Source organism: Hordeum vulgare, chromosome 1H, assembly GCF_904849725.1.
Source record: "Hordeum vulgare subsp. vulgare chromosome 1H, MorexV3_pseudomolecules_assembly, whole genome shotgun sequence".
Lineage (NCBI taxonomy): Eukaryota > Viridiplantae > Streptophyta > Magnoliopsida > Poales > Poaceae > Hordeum > Hordeum vulgare.
The window spans coordinates 5,052,479-5,069,956 of NC_058518.1; the positions used below are offsets into that span (position 1 = coordinate 5,052,479).

Below are 17,478 nucleotides of genomic sequence, written 5' to 3' on the forward strand. Positions count from 1 at the left end.
AATATCCGAGATCTGATGCTCGTCCATAGACACAAAACTATGATCCGGAGCACCAAACAATCGTTTATAATAATTTGAGATGTACAATTTTAGGTTCTCATGTCCTACTATTGTACCCTCATCTTGCTCCAGCTGTATGATCCTCTTTTTCCGATGCTTGCCATTTGCAATTAAGTGGAAAAATTTTGTGTTGTCGTCCCCTTCGACAATTGCCCTAACTTTGGCTCTAATAGCCCATTTCATTTCCTCTTCTCAAAGAAGGATTCGAACTCTTTGTTCAACGTCGTTCTTTAGCAACCTGTCATGCTCATCTAGCAAGCGGGTCTCTGCCTGTCGATCCAGATCATCTATAAAATGGAGCAATCTGTCTTGCTCATTCTTATATACCCCAGAAACATTCTTAGCCCATCCTCTCAAGAATTTTCTGAGATGCCGGATCTTATTTTGCCAAATATCAACACTAGACTTCCCACCCGCATCCTTGTTCCACTCCCTAGCAATCATGTCCACAAACCCCTCACGTGTGAACCAACATGGTTCAAAAGAGAAAGCATCTTTTTTCCCTTTGTGAGTTCCCTGGCCAGAATCTAGTAAGAATAGGGTATGGTCAGAAATAGCCCTCTGAAGTGCACAAACCGTGACAAGCGGGAATTTCTGTTCCCAGTCAACACTAGTAAGTACCCTGTCCAATTTTTCAAAAGTTTGATTATGTAGAGAATTGGCCCAAGTATATTTCCTACCTGAGAGATCAATCTCTCGTGGGTTTAGGCTCTCGATAATTGTATTGAACATAAAAGGCCATCTGCCATTAAAATTATTATTGTTCTTCTCATCAGGTCTCATGATGATGTTGAAATCACCACCTACCACCAACGGTAAAGTGTCATCGCAGATTCGAACCAAATCAGCAAGAAAGGCTGGTTTTTGCTCTGCTTGGGCCGCTCCATAAACCGCAACCAGAGCCCATTGAAACCCATCTCCCTTGGTTCTAATACGAAATTTGACCGAGAACTCCCCTAGCACCACTTCTCGTACTTGAAGTGTATGACAGCGGACACCAAGTAAGATCCCTCCGGACCTTCCTCTTGGAGGGAGACAATGCCAGTCAAACTCAACGCCTCCCGAAAGAGAGTTTAGAAAATGCGATGTGAAATTATCCCACCCCGTCTCCATTAGCGCAATGAAGTCAAGACTATGCTGTAACGTTGTTTCTGCAAGGAACCGGATTTTAGCCAAGTCTCTCAGACCTCTGCTATTTCAAAATATTCCTTTCATTTTTCATCGTAGAATTTTTTAGCCGTCTTGAATCTAGCGCTCCTACGTATAGCAGATACTGTATAGACCCTCCGTTTGCAAGTTCGTTTTGGCTTTTCAGAAGCATACTCCTGGTCCATATAACAAGTCATATCTTTGCCATCAACATTAAGTGGAACATTGGGTTGCTGGTTTTGATGCAGAGCCAACTGTGGCTCCTCTCTATCCTCTGGTGAGACTAAATTTTCACAAAGTAAATTTAGACCGCCCATATTAGATATTGCGTCATCATTCATTGGTTTAATTGCAGTTAGGTTGCGAATAATATCTAACGCCCTATCGACTTCTAAGTCCAATAAGTCGTTAATAGATTTGGAAACCTCTTTGCTAGTACTACCCAAGTTGACTCCCAGCGAGGTAGCATTATCTATTATATCTTGCGGAGAGAAATGTAGAATGGAATGCTCAGTATTGATAGACATACCTGTCGAATTCTGAACCTCCTTCATTTTAGCAACCCGCATAGCTCGCCCAATCTGCAGGTCATCCGCATCTGGTTGGGACTGAACCCGTTGACTCACCCGTCTATCCGAAGCCATCGGATCTGGAACTCCTCCAAAAGCTATGACTTCCTCCACAGAGATATCAACTGGCTGTGCTGGATGTACAGGCAGTGGGGTAGCCTCCGAAACTGTCATAGGACAATCAGGCTCAGGCATACCTTTGGTACACGTGCTGTCGTCACCCAGAACCGCAGCGCACACAGCGTCGCCGAACTGAACACCAATATCATCCGGCCACCCGCTGGCTGCAGTAGCTTGTGCACCTTCATGCTGGTCAGCAGCCACGTTCAAGGGAATAGCAACGTCGGCTGCATGAGAAAACATTGCACCAATAGTGGATGCAGCTAGCACGCCTGGCTCTCCCCCCATGCATGTATCGCCTCCCATAAAAGTACCAGCAACCTTGGCTGGTTGAGCTGCCGCTAGTGGCTCGTCCTCTGCCGCCATAGTAACGGGTGCAGCAGCTAGCTGTGCTGGCTGAGGTGCCGCTAGTGGCCCGTCCTCTGCCACCATGGTGACCGGTGCATCAGCTAGCAGCGCCATGGTAGACGGCTACTGTATCGCACCTCTCAGCGAGTGAACATGAGTAGCCTCGATTCCACCAGAAGGGCGAAGAGGTTCAGCCTCCAAAGCCGAATGAACGCGCCCACATTGGTTATGAACCAACTTTGCCTCCGCCAAATACGTTTCCAGGGAAACAGGCTGCAACTTATTAGTAGACTGCTGAATACCCATGTTGCTCCGAAGATTTTTTCCCCATAAACCTCGACAGTCTCGCCCGCGAGTGTATGTCCATGCACGCCGACCTACCGAATTTTGCCGGCGTAGATGCAGGCTCGAAAGAACCAAACCGCAAGGCGATATCGGAATCAGAAACCAATTGTTTTGTACCCGTGCCTGAGTACTGCCCAGACTTAGTGGAAGGCGATTGTGCATTGTTCTGAGAAGAGAACTTAGGTCGTGAATCATTTGCAGCATCTGCATTATCCTTGGCACCATCTGCATCATCCCCATCAGCCATATTGGTATCTTTATCTATGTCCGTTGCATCAAAGAGAGTAGGGCTCTCGATTTCCAATTGTAGAGTGTAACGCATCCCTTCATATGTCCAAATAACATCATCTGGAATAAACTGAATATCTAGCACACTCACCAACATCCTCGCAATGCCTTTGGCTCTAGTGAACACCATATCCACCTCTTCTGTTTTGCCAATAAGTGAACCCAAACTCCATACAACTCTGAAATCATTCAAAGCCCTTGAAGGAGCTCCTGTAAAATGTACCCAAATCTGAGGCAGAGGAACACCCTTAGGCTCCTCACGCCTCCAGGCATCAAATTCAAGTACACAGCTAGTGCTAGCCACACTGCACATACCGAACTTAAGCAGATGAGCCAAATCTTCCTTAGTAGGAAAAACGACCTTAAAGACATTATCTGAAATCAAAACCGGTTCCCACCTGAAGGTCGATGATACAAGCTCCTTGAGCTGTTGCACCACCTGCTCCACAGTCAAGCTCCCCCGAGTTACCGTCACCGTACCCGTGAATCCAGCATCTGGTGTATGAAGTGTCACCGTCACCGCCGGCGACTCGAAGAACATCAATTCTTGACTGGAAACACCATAAATGGTCACAACCGGCATAGGTCCAATCATGATAGGGCATTTAGCGGCACCATGCGTAGGCTTAAGACAATACACACAGAGCTCCGCCTTGCATTCAGACACAAAGTGCCCCGCCTCACTGCAACGGTAACACACCATCTTCTCTTTCTTGCGAGCCCACTTGGAGGGTCTGTCCCCTCCATCTCCTTTTGCCACCGTAGGATTCTGATCAGCCAGTCCAGGATGAGCCACCTCATTCACTGGCACTAGTACAGTCTCCCTAGCAGTCTCAGCAATCTCTGTCCCCGCCTCTTGAGCAGGCATAGGAGGCCTTGGCTTTCTGCCTCCCCCTCTGCCCGCCCAATTCTGTCGAAAGGCACCTCTCTTGTGATACGAAGGACCCGACGTCCCCGGCACAAACTTGCCTATTGGTGCCGTAAAACCCTGGTTACCAGTCACATTGTTCATTGGTGCATTACCTCGCCCACCACCATAAGCTGCCGAGTGGCGGAATTGACCGTCACCATACATGTACCTCCATCAGAGCCCCATCGACCTCGCTGCTGAGACTGATGATCCGCTGGCTCCCCCACCTGGCCGGCTAACCTGGGTTGTCTCCCCGCCTGCGCCGCCGCATGAGAGTTTCTCGCGACCTGCGGAGGCGGTGCTGGTGCTGCCCTGTCCGCTTGTCCCGGCGGCCTAGGTTGCGCTGTCGGCGGCTGTTTGGTAGCCCCCCTGCCCGCCATACCCATAACTCCAGTCGGAAGGGGCGGCACCCGTGCTGCACGGCCTGCTCCCAAGGGCGGGAAGCCGTGATTGAGCCACCTAAGAACCCTAGAGGCAATCGACGTGGTGCATGGGAAGTCGCCAATGGGAGAGTGCAGCGCGATCGGATCTATGTCGCCCAGAGTAGCCCTCTGCACCGTAATACCAGACGGAATAGCTAGGTCCTGTGCCTTATACCCAGTATTAGCAATGTCCAACGTGGCCGAGTCTACAACAGGTAATCCCACCTGGGCCCTATATCCATCGGTAGTATATGACTGTGACTCCATATGAACCGATCCAGCATTATCGTATTGAGAATCTACTTGGGCCATACACCCAAGTTCTAATGAGGCCATCTCTGGATTACAATCAAACGGCCCGCTATGTCCAATCAGGCAATTCAAACGGGCGTTACGGTTTTCACGGATCGTCAGCTCCTCGACGGCCGCCGGCGGCTGCACCGTACGTGTTCTGTTCTTCTTGTTCTTCCTAGGCAGAACGATAGACCAGGACTCCGAGGGGATGAAATCTAAAATCCTTAATGATTCCAGAGATACCTTGGGCAATGGACCTTTCCAAGGCTTAATCAAACCTTCCTTCTTCTGTTGAACGACCCGTCCCTTCGTCAAAGCAGGTTTGACAGAAATTTTAGGATCTTCATATGGCAACCATCGGTCCTGCAACTCCTGCGTTGCATGCGGTGATGGCTGCTCCTCCTCGTCGTCATCTTCCCCTGCAAGTACCAAAAACCGCCCCCAACCCTAGGTGGGTCTTGTCTCGGTTTGCATCTCTGGTCCTCATCCGAGGACACATCAATTGGCTGCAGATCTTCTTGATTTATCGGTATATCCTGCAAAATGTGAGAAACACAAATAACAGCATAAACGTCCACTAGAAGATGCGCACCTTTCCTGATCAGCTCTCCCTCTTGAAGATGACGACCAGCGAGAATGTCTTCCTCCTCGTCCCTGAGTGTCATCCATCTTGAAACCGGGTGAAGAACTATCATACCTTCGTGCAGATCCGTTTTGCCAACCTCTGAAAATGAAGCCTTCCACTTGATGCGGTTGTTGACCTCCACCGTCGGCGAGATCGGGAGGCGCTGCTCGTTCCCCGCAGAAGAACTCGCAGGGATCCCTAGATCGGGCGGCGATCTGATTCGCCTGACCTCCCCCTCCCCGGTGGTGGTTCCGGCGTCGCCCGAGTCGCCCGGGTCGCTTGTCATCGGGGCTTACGTAGCTGTGTGGATAGTAAGGTGGTGTTTCTTTATCCAGGGACTAGACTAAAAAGTCCCTTTTAGTCCTAGGTAAAGAAACAGGAGGGGCTTTTCCTTAAGGGACTAGAAAAAGACTATTAGAGGGACTTTTTTCTTTAGTCCCTGAGACTAAAAAAAGTCTAGTCCCTTGAAAAGAAACACCACCTAAGCTTGGTAAAAAGCCTCGTTATGGTAGTTAATTTGAAGGTTGGTCCATTGAAAGTCCTCCCTTGCAGTTATGGTAGTACATGTATTTATGGGAGTACCACTGTTGTGTATTTATGTTGATTCTGTTCCAATGGGAACTTAATTGACCTCCCCTGTTCCCCCATCAGGTTCGGTCTGCTGAAGACTTGGCCTTCCATTCTATATATGCACCTACTCTTCTCTAAATTATTCAGTATTTTTCACCATGCCTCCTCTCTACATACTACTCGGGCTTCTCCTCTTACACACTCCTGCTTGGTGCTCCTCTGCAGCTGCCACCGAAGACACTCTCACGGTGGGCCAATCGCTCGGCGTTGGTGACAAGCTCGTCTCAAGAAACGGCAAGTTCGCCCTTGGCTTCTTCCATCCAGCAGCAAGCAGCATCAGTAAGTCGTCCCGCAATGCCACCTCCCCCACCTTCAGCTGGTACCTTGGCATATGGTTCAATAAGATCCCAGTTTTCACTACTGTGTGGGTTGCTAATAGAGAGGAGCCCATCACCCACCACAACCTCAACCTGACACAGCTCAAGATCTCAAGCGATGGCAATCTTGTCATCGTAAACCATGTTGCCAAAACTCAATCCATTGTTTGGTCCACTCACATTGTCAAGAGGAATTCCAGTAGCATAAACACCACAACCTCTATAACCGTTGTTCTCTTGAACAGTGGTAACCTTGCCCTACTCGCAAATAGCCCAGACATGTTGTGGCAGAGCTTCGACTACCCAACAGATGTTGCGCTTCCTGGTGCCAAGTTGGGCCGGAACAAGGTCCCAGGTTTCATTCGTCAGTACATATCAAAGAAAAGCCTCATTGATCAGGGTCTAGGCTCATACAGCATTGAACTAAACAGCGCCGGGATCGTCCTCAAGCACCGCAACCCCTCGGTAGTGTACTGGCTTTGGACATCCTCGAGGACATCATCATTAAATCTTGTACAATTAATCAAGACCACGTTAGATTTGGATCCCGGGACAAGAGGTTTGATTAACCCAACATATGTTGACAACGACCAAGAGGAGTACTACATGTACACTTCGCCGGACGAATCATCATCTTCTGTGTTTGTCTCAATGGACATCTCTGGTCAAATAAAGGTGAACGTTTGGTCACAATCCAGCCAGTCTTGGCAAAGCATATATTCCGAGCCTGCCGATCCCTGCACTCCGCCTGCTACGTGTGGACCTTTCACGGTCTGCAACGGCATTGCACGTCCATCCTGTGATTGTATGGAGAGCTTCTTCCAGAAGTCACCAAAGGATTGGGAGTTTGAGGATCGAACAGGAGGATGCATCAGAAATACACCGTTACATTGCAACACTAGTGATAACAACAAAAACCTGACAAGTTCAACAGACATATTCCACCCCATTGCTCAAGTTGCATTGCCCTACAACCTGCAAATTATAGATGTTGCTACCACTCAAAGCAAATGTGAAGAAGCATGTCTCGGTTCCTGCTCATGCACTGCTTATTCCTATAGCAATAACCGATGCTCTTTCTGGCATGGGGAATTGTTTAGTGTAAATCTTAATGATGGCATTGATAATAACTCAGAAGATGTTCTTTATCTTCGCCTTGCTGCCAAAGATTTACCGCGTGGTTCCAGAAAAAACAAAAGAAAACTAAAGGTCAGAGTTGTTACTATCGTAAGTATTATTGTTGTTGGGTTAATTATGGTCGTGCTATTGTTACTGATTTGGAGGAACAAGTTCAAGCGGTATGGTTTTTCTATATACCACAATCCAGGTAGTGCTGGTGGAATTGTAGCATTCAGATACACTGACTTGGTTCGTGCTACTAAAAGCTTCTCGGAAAAGCTTGGAGGAGGTGGTTTTGGTTCTGTATACAAGGGGATGTTAAGTGACTCAGCGACTACTATAGCAGTGAAAAGGCTAGATGGTGCCCGTCAAGGAGAGAAGCAATTCAGGGCCGAGGTGAGCTCAATTGGACTGATCCAACACATAAACCTAGTAAAATTGATTGGTTTCTGCTGCGAAGGTGATCACAGATTACTTGTGTATGAACACATGTTAAGTGGGTCTCTTAATGGTCATCTATTTAAGAAGAGCAATACAAATGTTGTCGTCCTAAATTGGAACATCAGATATCAGATATCCATAGGAGTTGCTAGAGGATTATCCTACTTGCATCAGGGCTGTCGCGAGTGCATCATACACTGCGATATTAAGCCAGAGAACATACTTCTGGATGCATTATTTGTTCCTAAAGTTGCAGACTTTGGGTTGGCAGCCTTTGTGGGAAGGGATTTCAGCCGAATTCTCACTTCATTTAGAGGAACTGCAGGTTATCTTGCCCCAGAGTGGCTTACCGGAGTGGCGATCACACCGAAAGTCGATGTTTATAGCTTCGGCATGGTGCTGTTGGAAATCATATCAGGAAGGAGGAATTCCTCATCTGAAACATCGTACAACACTAGCAGCAGCAACAGTAACCAGGATATTGAATATTTCCCTGTGGAAGCCATCAGTAAGCTTCATGGTGGAGATTTGAAGAGTTTGGTGGATCCACAGTTACATGGTGATTTCAATTTGGAAGAGATTGAAAGGGTCTGCAAAGTTGCATGTTGGTGCATCCAAGATAATGAGTTGGATCGGCCGACAATGGGTGAAGTAGTCCGGGTTCTCGAGGGTCAACAGGATATTGTTGTGCCCCCAATGCCAAGATTGCTTGCAGCTATAACAGAGCAATCTGGTGCTGCAACTTCAGTGTGATAATAATTTCCAGCCCCATGTAATCTCTGTTAATTTCAGCAATTTTCTTAAAAGTTGTAATGTGGAGAGGAAGGAATAAAAGGATAGCAAGCTCGCAGCAGCAAATTAGCTGTCTCTTATTTAGGTATTTTAATGCCAGTTATATATGGTAAGCAGTCATTGCAGCAAGAGATAGAATTATGTGTATGGTTTGTTCAGAGAGCTAGGTTTGGAACTTCAAAATTTCTAACTGCGGTGCAGGACTAGGTTACTATTAGTATGCTTAGGCAAGATACCAGCTATGGATTAAATAATTGTTTTCAAACTGTACTAAATCAAACTGCAGCAGTTTCTCTAGTTCTGCAAGTAGGAAGGTGTCAGACCTGAAAGTTGTAGGTGGATATGATGGAGAGACTACATCGGCTGTATAACCGTCTGGTATTTTCAAATTTCTATGAACCTGGATACACCCATAATGGCATCTTGGATTTCATTGTTGCGCTTGCCCTTTATGGGGTGCCAGCTGAAGCGAGAGAACCTTTGGAGACTCCAAAAAAGAATGCAAATGCTTTCCTGTGAGGCTGTGACCTTAGTATAATCATGATCATGAACAAGTTAACAATCTTCATGCCATGGTGTATTGTGCAAGGCACAAAAATTGAACCTGAATTGAACCCGAAAATGAGTTGTTAGGCCAAGAAAGTGAGATGTATTGTGCAAGGCACAAAAATTGAACCTGAATGCTATGGTGATGCCATACCAGAATGATGATGGGCAAGGTTTTGTTCAGGGAAATTGCCAAGGTGAAGCCATATATACAAGAATGCCATGCCTGACAGAGTTGTGGCCATGTGCTTTTGCATGTTCAGGTATACCTGCTTTACATCCCTACTATTTCTGTTCATCTAATCTGACTGTAATAGTTGTTTTGGGTTTTTATGCACTTCATATATTTTATTTCAGGCACTAAACAATGCAGTAAGAAGGAAACAAATTGCAGTCACAGGCCAAAACTAAACACAAGATGACAGTTTTCCGGTGCAAGGCTAAAGAAAATACTACTCCCTCCGTTCCTAAATATAAGTCTTTTAATAGATTTCACTAGGAGTCTAGATACAAAGCAAAGTAGGTGAATCTACACTGTAAAGTATGTCTATATATATCTGTACATAGTCCATCAATGAAACTTTTAGAAAGACTCATATTTAGGAACGAAGGGAGTACACGGTAAGCTGAAACCACAGTAGTTCAGTATCGCGGTCGTTTTGCTGCTGGGCGGGGCAGGTGGCCTCGTCGTCGGAGCTGGTAGAGTTGAAGATGGTTAAGTGAGATCTTCTTGATAAATCAATGTTACGCGTACTTTCAATCGAAATGGTGACCTTTTTGCATTAGTAAACATGAATTACTGCTCTTCAACATTTTGCAAGTCACCTTTACCCTGAAATAAGTAAAATTCATGCAAAAGTAATGCAGAGTATAATGCATTAAAAGATGTACTCTTTTGGTTTTATGGCATTGAAGAAAATAAAATTACTAAAATTGCACAACTTATTATAAGAAATCACATAGTCAAAAGACAAACATCTTAAATTAGAATGGGTGACTTATAAATAAATATATTAATGGTAAATTAAGTTCCTTCAATAACTTTGTCTTATGATCATAAGTTAGTATCATATGATATTAGTCCACGATACAACCATCGTAGTGAATAAATATCATAGATGACCTTATTTATTATAATACAAGGTATATATAATAGTATAAAAGCAGTTTTAGGATGCTTCCTCTTACCCCTTATTTTTACTGCCTTCATTTCAAAATATAAGACCTTTTAGAGAATCTACTAAAAGACTACATACGGAGCAAGATGAGTAAATCTATACTTTAAAATATGTCTATGTACATCCGTATGTAGTTCATAGTGCAATCTTTAAAAGGTCTTATAATTAGGAACGAATGGAGTACATGAGAGGTAAGAAATAGATAATAGATCTGAACCATTGATCTTATTAATTAACGGTCTGATTAAGTCTTACCTCTTTTTACCTCGTATGTAAAAAGAGGGGTAAGAGGAAGCCTGTTAAAATTTGCCATAGTACAATATTTACTATAATACGGCATGGACTTGTGAACGCGGAAACCTAACAGCGATGCAAGAGAAACAATGACTCGAGCTGGAAGAATTGTTGCTGGATGTAAGGGAAACCGTCCGTTGCTCGATGGTGACCGGGAGAAACAAACGGCGAGAGACGTGATGCACGCGCATGAGCTGCAAGCGCCACGTAAATCCATAGGGTATCATGACACATCTGCAATCCAGCGATTCACGGGCCACATGCAATTGATATGCCACATGCCTTTGCATGATTTTAGGAGCCACGTGAATGTTCTTTGGAGTATCTGCCGACCAGAACATCGGATATGGACGCCTTGAAGGACGGTGTTGGTGGAGCGTGCATGACACGTCGGAGTGTTGGATCACAGATGCGGGTTTCTTGTTTGAGGCATAGAACATAACCTTGGGAGTAGCGTGCAACATACTCCCTCGCACCACCAATAAGTGTACATATAAAATAATTAGGAAATACTTCCTCCGCTCCATAATGTAAGTCTTTTTTAGAGATTTTACTAGAGGACTACATACGGATGTATATAGACATACTTTAAAGGGTAGATTCATTCATTTTGTTTTGTATGTAGTCCCTTAGTGAAATCGTTTAAAAGACTTATATTTAGAAACAGAGGGAGTATTATAAAATGAAGTAAAAAAATGTATTACAAGCTATCATCTTTTCCATTTTTAATTACTTCACACCCAATGAGCTAAGTGCACGTAGAAAGTAACGAGATCATGTATTGAATATTATTGGTCTTATTACCGTGTGATGAGGAAGAAACATTTTTCTCTACTTTATAATGCATTGAGAAGATAGATGTACATTTTATTATGGATAAATTTTTAAGCCAAATGTTTACTTATTCATGGACGGAGGGAGTATGGCTGGGATAATTTAACTTGAAATTATCCATGGACATGGCGGAGGATCGTCTTGTTCGACTCCGGCCGACCATCGTCCCCTTTTGTCGATCCAGGGGAGCCTACCTACCTTCCATCTGTTTACCATTCTGAACTTCTTGAAATGGTCTTCTGCCTTGCTATATAGATATAGCCAACATCTGATACAACTATGAATCCAATGTTGGGGCAAACAACACAAGCATGCCCACAAAAAATTAAGAAAAACGAAAAAGAAACTAATGACAACAGAGTCGATCAACGAAAACGATGACGACCCACACCCGCTGCGCCCTCCAGAGAATTTCCATCACGCTCCTAGCACTTCAGACCGCCGCATACCAAGCAACACCTTTATGAAGGAATGTGATGATGACAACGATGCTGCCCAGACTGATCCTAGGGTTTCCCCCGTACGCGAATGGGCATGGGGAAGGGGAATATTCGACGCCCTTCAGGAAGGAACGGTGACGCCCACCCCGTCGGTGCCGGCCAAGCCGGCATAGATTTTTCCCGTCCGCCAAACACCCATGACTCCCGTTGTTCCGTCGCGCTCCACCAAACTTGCTGCCCACCAACATGCACCACCACGGTCTTGGAATCACCACCATCGTCTCACGATGGTAAACAAAGAGGGACCGACGGGTCCGAGAGGCAACAACATGGAACGAGTTACGACAGAGTCAGCAGCCACGCGAGAGGGAAAAACCCCACCGCCATAGACAGTCGCCGACCGGACGCAGCAAGAGGAGCACACTAGGACGCAAGGCCCTGCCGAGCCTGAAACGGGCTCGTGAAGCTCCAGTCGTCGCGCTGCAGAGGACGCGCTGCCGTCTCCGCAACCCCTCGTAGGAGCCGCCCCTCCGTCCGTCGAAGCCATTGCAGGCAAATCCGAGAAAGGCCTACCCAGACCCAGATGGGGCCCAAAAGGGCCCAGATCTGGGCCAGGAGAGTGCCGCCGACAGCGGCAATGCTAGCCCGCAGTCAAGTGACCATGTCACCGCCTCGTCACTACTCGGAGTTGCGCCGCTGCCGGAACCGCAGCTGGCCGAAGAGCACTGCCACGCGCCCTCGACGGGGAAGGGAGGGAGCCACCCACAGTCGCCGGAGGACCAAAGTCGGACCCGAGCCGTCACAACGGGGCACAATCGCCGCGTGGCCGAGCACCCTCCTCAATGTCGTTGTACCGCCGCACACAGCCTCCTGGAGAAGGGGCCACCACGCCTTCACATCCCGTGCATGCTCGATGCCACCATCCAGGATGGCAGTCCCACGCCCACACCTACCAAGACGGGGAGAGGAGAGCCCCGCCACCAGCCACCGCACGATGCTTTCCCCTGGTAGCATCAGCCGACAGCAGGAGGGAGGAAGGGGAGGCCGCACGCGGTGGGATCACGCGTCGCCGCCTAAGTCGAGGGGGCAAGGGGGGGGGGGTCTTTTTGTTGGTTCCACTTCTCTGAACTTTGCTGTCCCACCCGATGACCAGGCCCGAAAAACCCGGGCCGGTCTAGGACGGGTTTTATGTTCGGGCCGGTCTCGGGATTGAAAACTAGGCCCGATAGTCACTTCAGGGCGGGCTTGGGCTTGAAAAATAACCATTTAGACGAAGGCCCGGCCCGGCCCGACCTGAAATTTATGTTTTTAGTCCATTCGGGTTAGGCTCGGGCCTGAATATTTGAATTTTTTTGGCTGGGCCGGGTCGGGCTTGGTTTTGGGATTTTCAGTTTGGGCTTTTTTAGGCCCGGCCCGGCACGGGGTATGACCAGGTTTAGTTGTGAGGTATCGTCGTGTTTGACGTGCCTTGATTTGTTGACACCACCGACTTCATGATGAACATGTTGGAATGCATCAGGCGTCAGCATTCATTTTCTTCCTGGTCCCCCTAAGCTAACAAACCAACCACGACATTCACATGCCATTGAAGGCTTGATATATTGGTTGGTGCTCCGGACTTCAAAGACGTGGTTGGACCGGGATGATTGATTGAAGAAGAATTGGTGGCTCTCATCGATCCTTCCCGATATGGGACAAAACATTGGTTTTAAAATTATGATGATGACAGGAAAGCACGGGGAAAACTCCGCACTCGGCATGACTTGTTTTTTCTAATCTAAATTATCTTATTCACACTTCTTAATCACACAATCCAATGATTTTGGTTGTAATGTTGCTCTTCTTAGGTGTTTATTTTTAGGTGACAACACTTTTTTTGGGTGGAAAGAAGGGTTAGGCCTCTGCGTTATAGTGATGCACACTATCATTTTACTTATAAGGTCTCAAATATCCAGTACAAATACAAGATAAAAAAGGAAGGCCCCAACTTGTCGACAACGGCTTTTCCAATATATCTTGAAATACCATGCATAAACCACATGAAAATCTTGATTTTTATTGGTAGATAGAAACATGCTTGGTGTAAAAATGACACTTGGCACTAGGCAACACGTGTCCCTGTTAGCCGTGGTTAACGTGGGGTGACGACATGTGCATGTTTGTCGAGTGCCTGCGAGGCAACACTCCGGAAACTTCTTTCTTTTTCGTTTTTATTGTTGTATCCTCTTTGCCAAGTGTTGAAAATAAAACACTCGTCAAATATTACTTACTATTCTTTTCTTTTTCTACTCTTTTTTTCTGCAAATTTATTTATTTTTCAAATTGCAAGTTACCTTACCGTTGTATGTGGGTACATGCACTGCTAGTGGAAATATGAACTAATCATAGCTAAGATAACACATGCAATTTAACATTCAGATTATGAAAGGAAAGCACTGGAAAAAATACCGTGTTGAACACGTGTTTGTTTTGTAAACTACTCCATCATTCCCACAATATATGATGTTTTTGCAAGTCTTATATTATGGGATTGCGAGAGAAGTACACACTTCCTTCATCCGAATACTAGAAATGGATGTATCTAGAACTAAAATATATCTAGATACATCCATCTCTTCGACAAGTATTTCCGGATGGAGGGAATACTTCTTAATTCAATTGTCCCAATTATTTGGGCCCATATTTTGTCTTTCTTCCTTGTGATATCGGTGGTTTCTTTTTTTAGGATCATATCGGCGGTTTATCTGTACAGATTTGGTTTACCTGCCCGCTGGTCCAAGCGATCGATGACGACCAATAAAGTACAACTAAGTGCTTTGTTCTTTGTCCATTGGAAACATGAGGGTGCCAAGGGCATGCTTACTAGTACTACTGTTAAAATATGGAGGGCTAATGTGTCATTTCGTTCTTTGCAGACCTCTATATAAGAGAGGAAAGATCAGCTTACAACTTGTCCACACAACACATTCCCACAACCAAATATATACAAGTCTCCTCCAATCTTCGCTGGTAAGGTTCTATTCTATGATTACCTCTCGATCTATTTCTCTTTTGCAGAAATAAGATTACAAATTCTTTCTTTCCCTTTCTTTATATTGATCTTATGGTTTCTATTTTTGGCCGAAATATTGATCTTATGTTAGTTGTGGTAATAATATACTTCCTCCATTCCATAATATAAGATGTTACTACAACCAATATATGAGTATATTGGTTATAATAACACTTTATATTGATTATAGAACGGAGGGAGTGGTTGTTGCATTTAAACTTGCTTGTATTTTGGAAATGATCGAGTGGTCCATGATCCACTGATCCTGGAAGATTTGGTGTAGGATCTAAATACTAATTCTGAAATAACCCTATGTGAATTTGCTCAAATTTTTGTAATAAGAACAGAAGGACACTTATTTTGCAAGTGAAGAACATACAAGAGAATTCTCAACCAAAATATATAAAAGTTCCATTGTATTGTTTATTTGAGCAGGTGCTTTGACGATGGCCACCAAGAACTATGGTGAATTGTACAACATGCTCGGCTGGGGTGAACCTTACTTCATCGTGAACACGGATGGCCACCTATGTGTCAAGACCAACGGCCACGAGACAAAGCCAGGGCAAGAGATAGACGTGGTGTCCGTTGTTGAAGCTGCAAAGGAAGAGGGCGTCCAGTTTCCGATGATCCTCCGCTTCCCCGGCGTGCTCAAGCACCGCGTCGACTCGCTCCACGTTGCATTCGAGAACGCCATCAAGCACACCGGGTACACGGCGCCATATCAGGGCGTGTACCCAGTGAAGGTGAATCAGAACAAGGCCATCATCAACGACTTTGTTACCTTCGGCCACCGTCATAGCTACGGGCTAGAGGCGGGCTCCAAGCCGGAATTGCTCATCGCAATGAGCTACCTTACCAAAGCCAAGCCCGGAGCCTTCTTGGTGTGCAATGGCTACAAGGACGCGGAGTATGTGGCGCTGGCGCTCTCGGCGCGTGCCATGGGCCTCAATGTCATCATCGTGTTGGAGATGGAGGAGGAGCTGGACATCGTCATCGACCAGAGCAACAAGCTCGGGGTGGAGCCGGTGCTGGGCGTGCGTGCCAAGCTTCTCACCAAGATTCCAGGCCACTTCGGGTCGACGGCCGGCAAGCACGGCAAGTTCGGCCTGCTCGCGGAGAAGATCTACGAGGTGGCCAAGAAGCTCCAGGGTCTCAACAAGCTACACTGGCTCAAGCTGCTACACTTCCACATCGGATCCATGATCCCGACAACGGACATCGTGTCCAATGCAGCCAGGGAGGCCTCCGGCATCTACTGCACTCTGGTGAACCAGTATGGTGCGCAGATGACCACGCTGGACTGCGGCGGAGGGCTCGGCGTCGACTACGACGGCACCCGGTCAGGTAGCTCCGACATGTCGGTGGCATATGGGTTGGAGGAGTATGCGTCCAGCATTGTGCAGGCGGTGCGGCTCACGTGCGAGTACAATGGTGGCGTTCCCCACCCTGTTTTGTGCACCGAGAGCGGCCGCGCCATGGTGTCGCATCACTCGATGATCATCCTCGAGGCCCTCTCGGCGATCCCTGAGCCCAAGGACGACGATACCCCTGAGCAGCTGCACGGCAAGATCCAGCATCTTTCCTCCAATGTGCCCTCGCCGAGAGCACTCGTGGCCACGGACCTCCAGAAGCACGCCACCGACATCCAGAAGCACGGGATCGAGATGTACAAGCTGGCCAAGAAGCTCTCCAAGCGGATCGCCGGGGACGCCAACACCATCTACAACTACCACATGAACCTCTCCATCTTCTCGCTCGTTCCCGACTTCTGGGGCATCAAGCACCTCTTTCCGATGATGCCCGCGAGCCGGCTCAACGAGAAGCCGACTCAAATGGGCACGCTCATCGACATCACATGTGACAGCGACGGAAAGGTTGACAAGTTCATCGGCAATGCCGACACGCTGCCGCTGCACACGCTGGACCCTGAGAGCGACGGCTACTACGTGGCCGTGCTCCTGTCCGGCGCGTACCAGGAAGCCCTTTCTTGCAAGCACAACCTGTTCGGCGGCCCAAGCATAGTGCGGGTCGAGAACAGCACCGACAATAGTATTGATGGTGGTGGTGGTGGCTTCCACATCGCCACAGCCGACCTTGGCCCGACGACGGAGGAGCTCATCAGCACCGTGGGGTACGATGTCAAGGAGGACATTCGCGGCGTGATCGAAAAATGGGCCAGGGAGAAGGAGGTGTGGGAGAAGGTGGGGGTGTTCGTGGAGGCTGGGCTTACCTCCATGCCCTACCTCGTCGAATACAAGGTCCCGCGAACCGCCTAATTTCATCGTGATTCATATTTCATGCTATTTCTTTTATCCACACTTTGGCTTTAAATAAGCGTAGCCGGCATGCCTGCCTCATTCGTACGTGTAGGACAGGCTTTGGGTTTCGCCATTCCACGCCATGCTTTGCCATTTTCTATTGAAGAATAAATAAAGTTCATCTCCCCTTCTCATTTGTTTACTCTTATTTATGTTCAGAAAAATAAATAAAGGTTGTAATAACTAAATTGAATTGATTTATCAAGGAGATATAACCGCACGGTACATATATAGATTTCTCAAATCCACAACTTTTATTCATAGCTAGTAGTACTTATTACAAAAAGAGGAAACAATTAATGGTTGAGACGAGCTAAGTAAACATACAATGGAAACAAGCTAAGCTGACCACGACAATGGCTATTTTTGCAAAAGAGGACACGC

General features: G+C 46.8%; 2 protein-coding genes across 2 annotated transcripts; both read left to right on the plus strand.

Annotated features, from left to right (window-relative positions):
• Window positions 1–5,858: 5,858 nt before the first annotated feature.
• Window positions 5,859–8,390, plus strand: LOC123403783 (G-type lectin S-receptor-like serine/threonine-protein kinase At2g19130). The gene is made up of 2 exons (XM_045097699.1): window positions 5,859–6,636; window positions 7,360–8,390. Exons 1-2 carry the CDS (start codon window positions 5,859–5,861, stop codon window positions 8,388–8,390), a joined length of 1,809 nt encoding a protein of 602 aa, XP_044953634.1.
• A 6,276-nt stretch (window positions 8,391–14,666) lies between these two features.
• Window positions 14,667–17,228, plus strand: LOC123426778 (arginine decarboxylase-like). Its single transcript, XM_045110700.1, has 2 exons — window positions 14,667–14,730; window positions 15,209–17,228. The coding sequence occupies exon 2, from the start codon at window positions 15,220–15,222 to the stop codon at window positions 17,050–17,052; it is 1,833 nt and encodes a 610-aa protein (XP_044966635.1). The 5' UTR covers window positions 14,667–14,730; window positions 15,209–15,219; the 3' UTR covers window positions 17,053–17,228.
• Window positions 17,229–17,478: the final 250 nt, after the last annotated feature.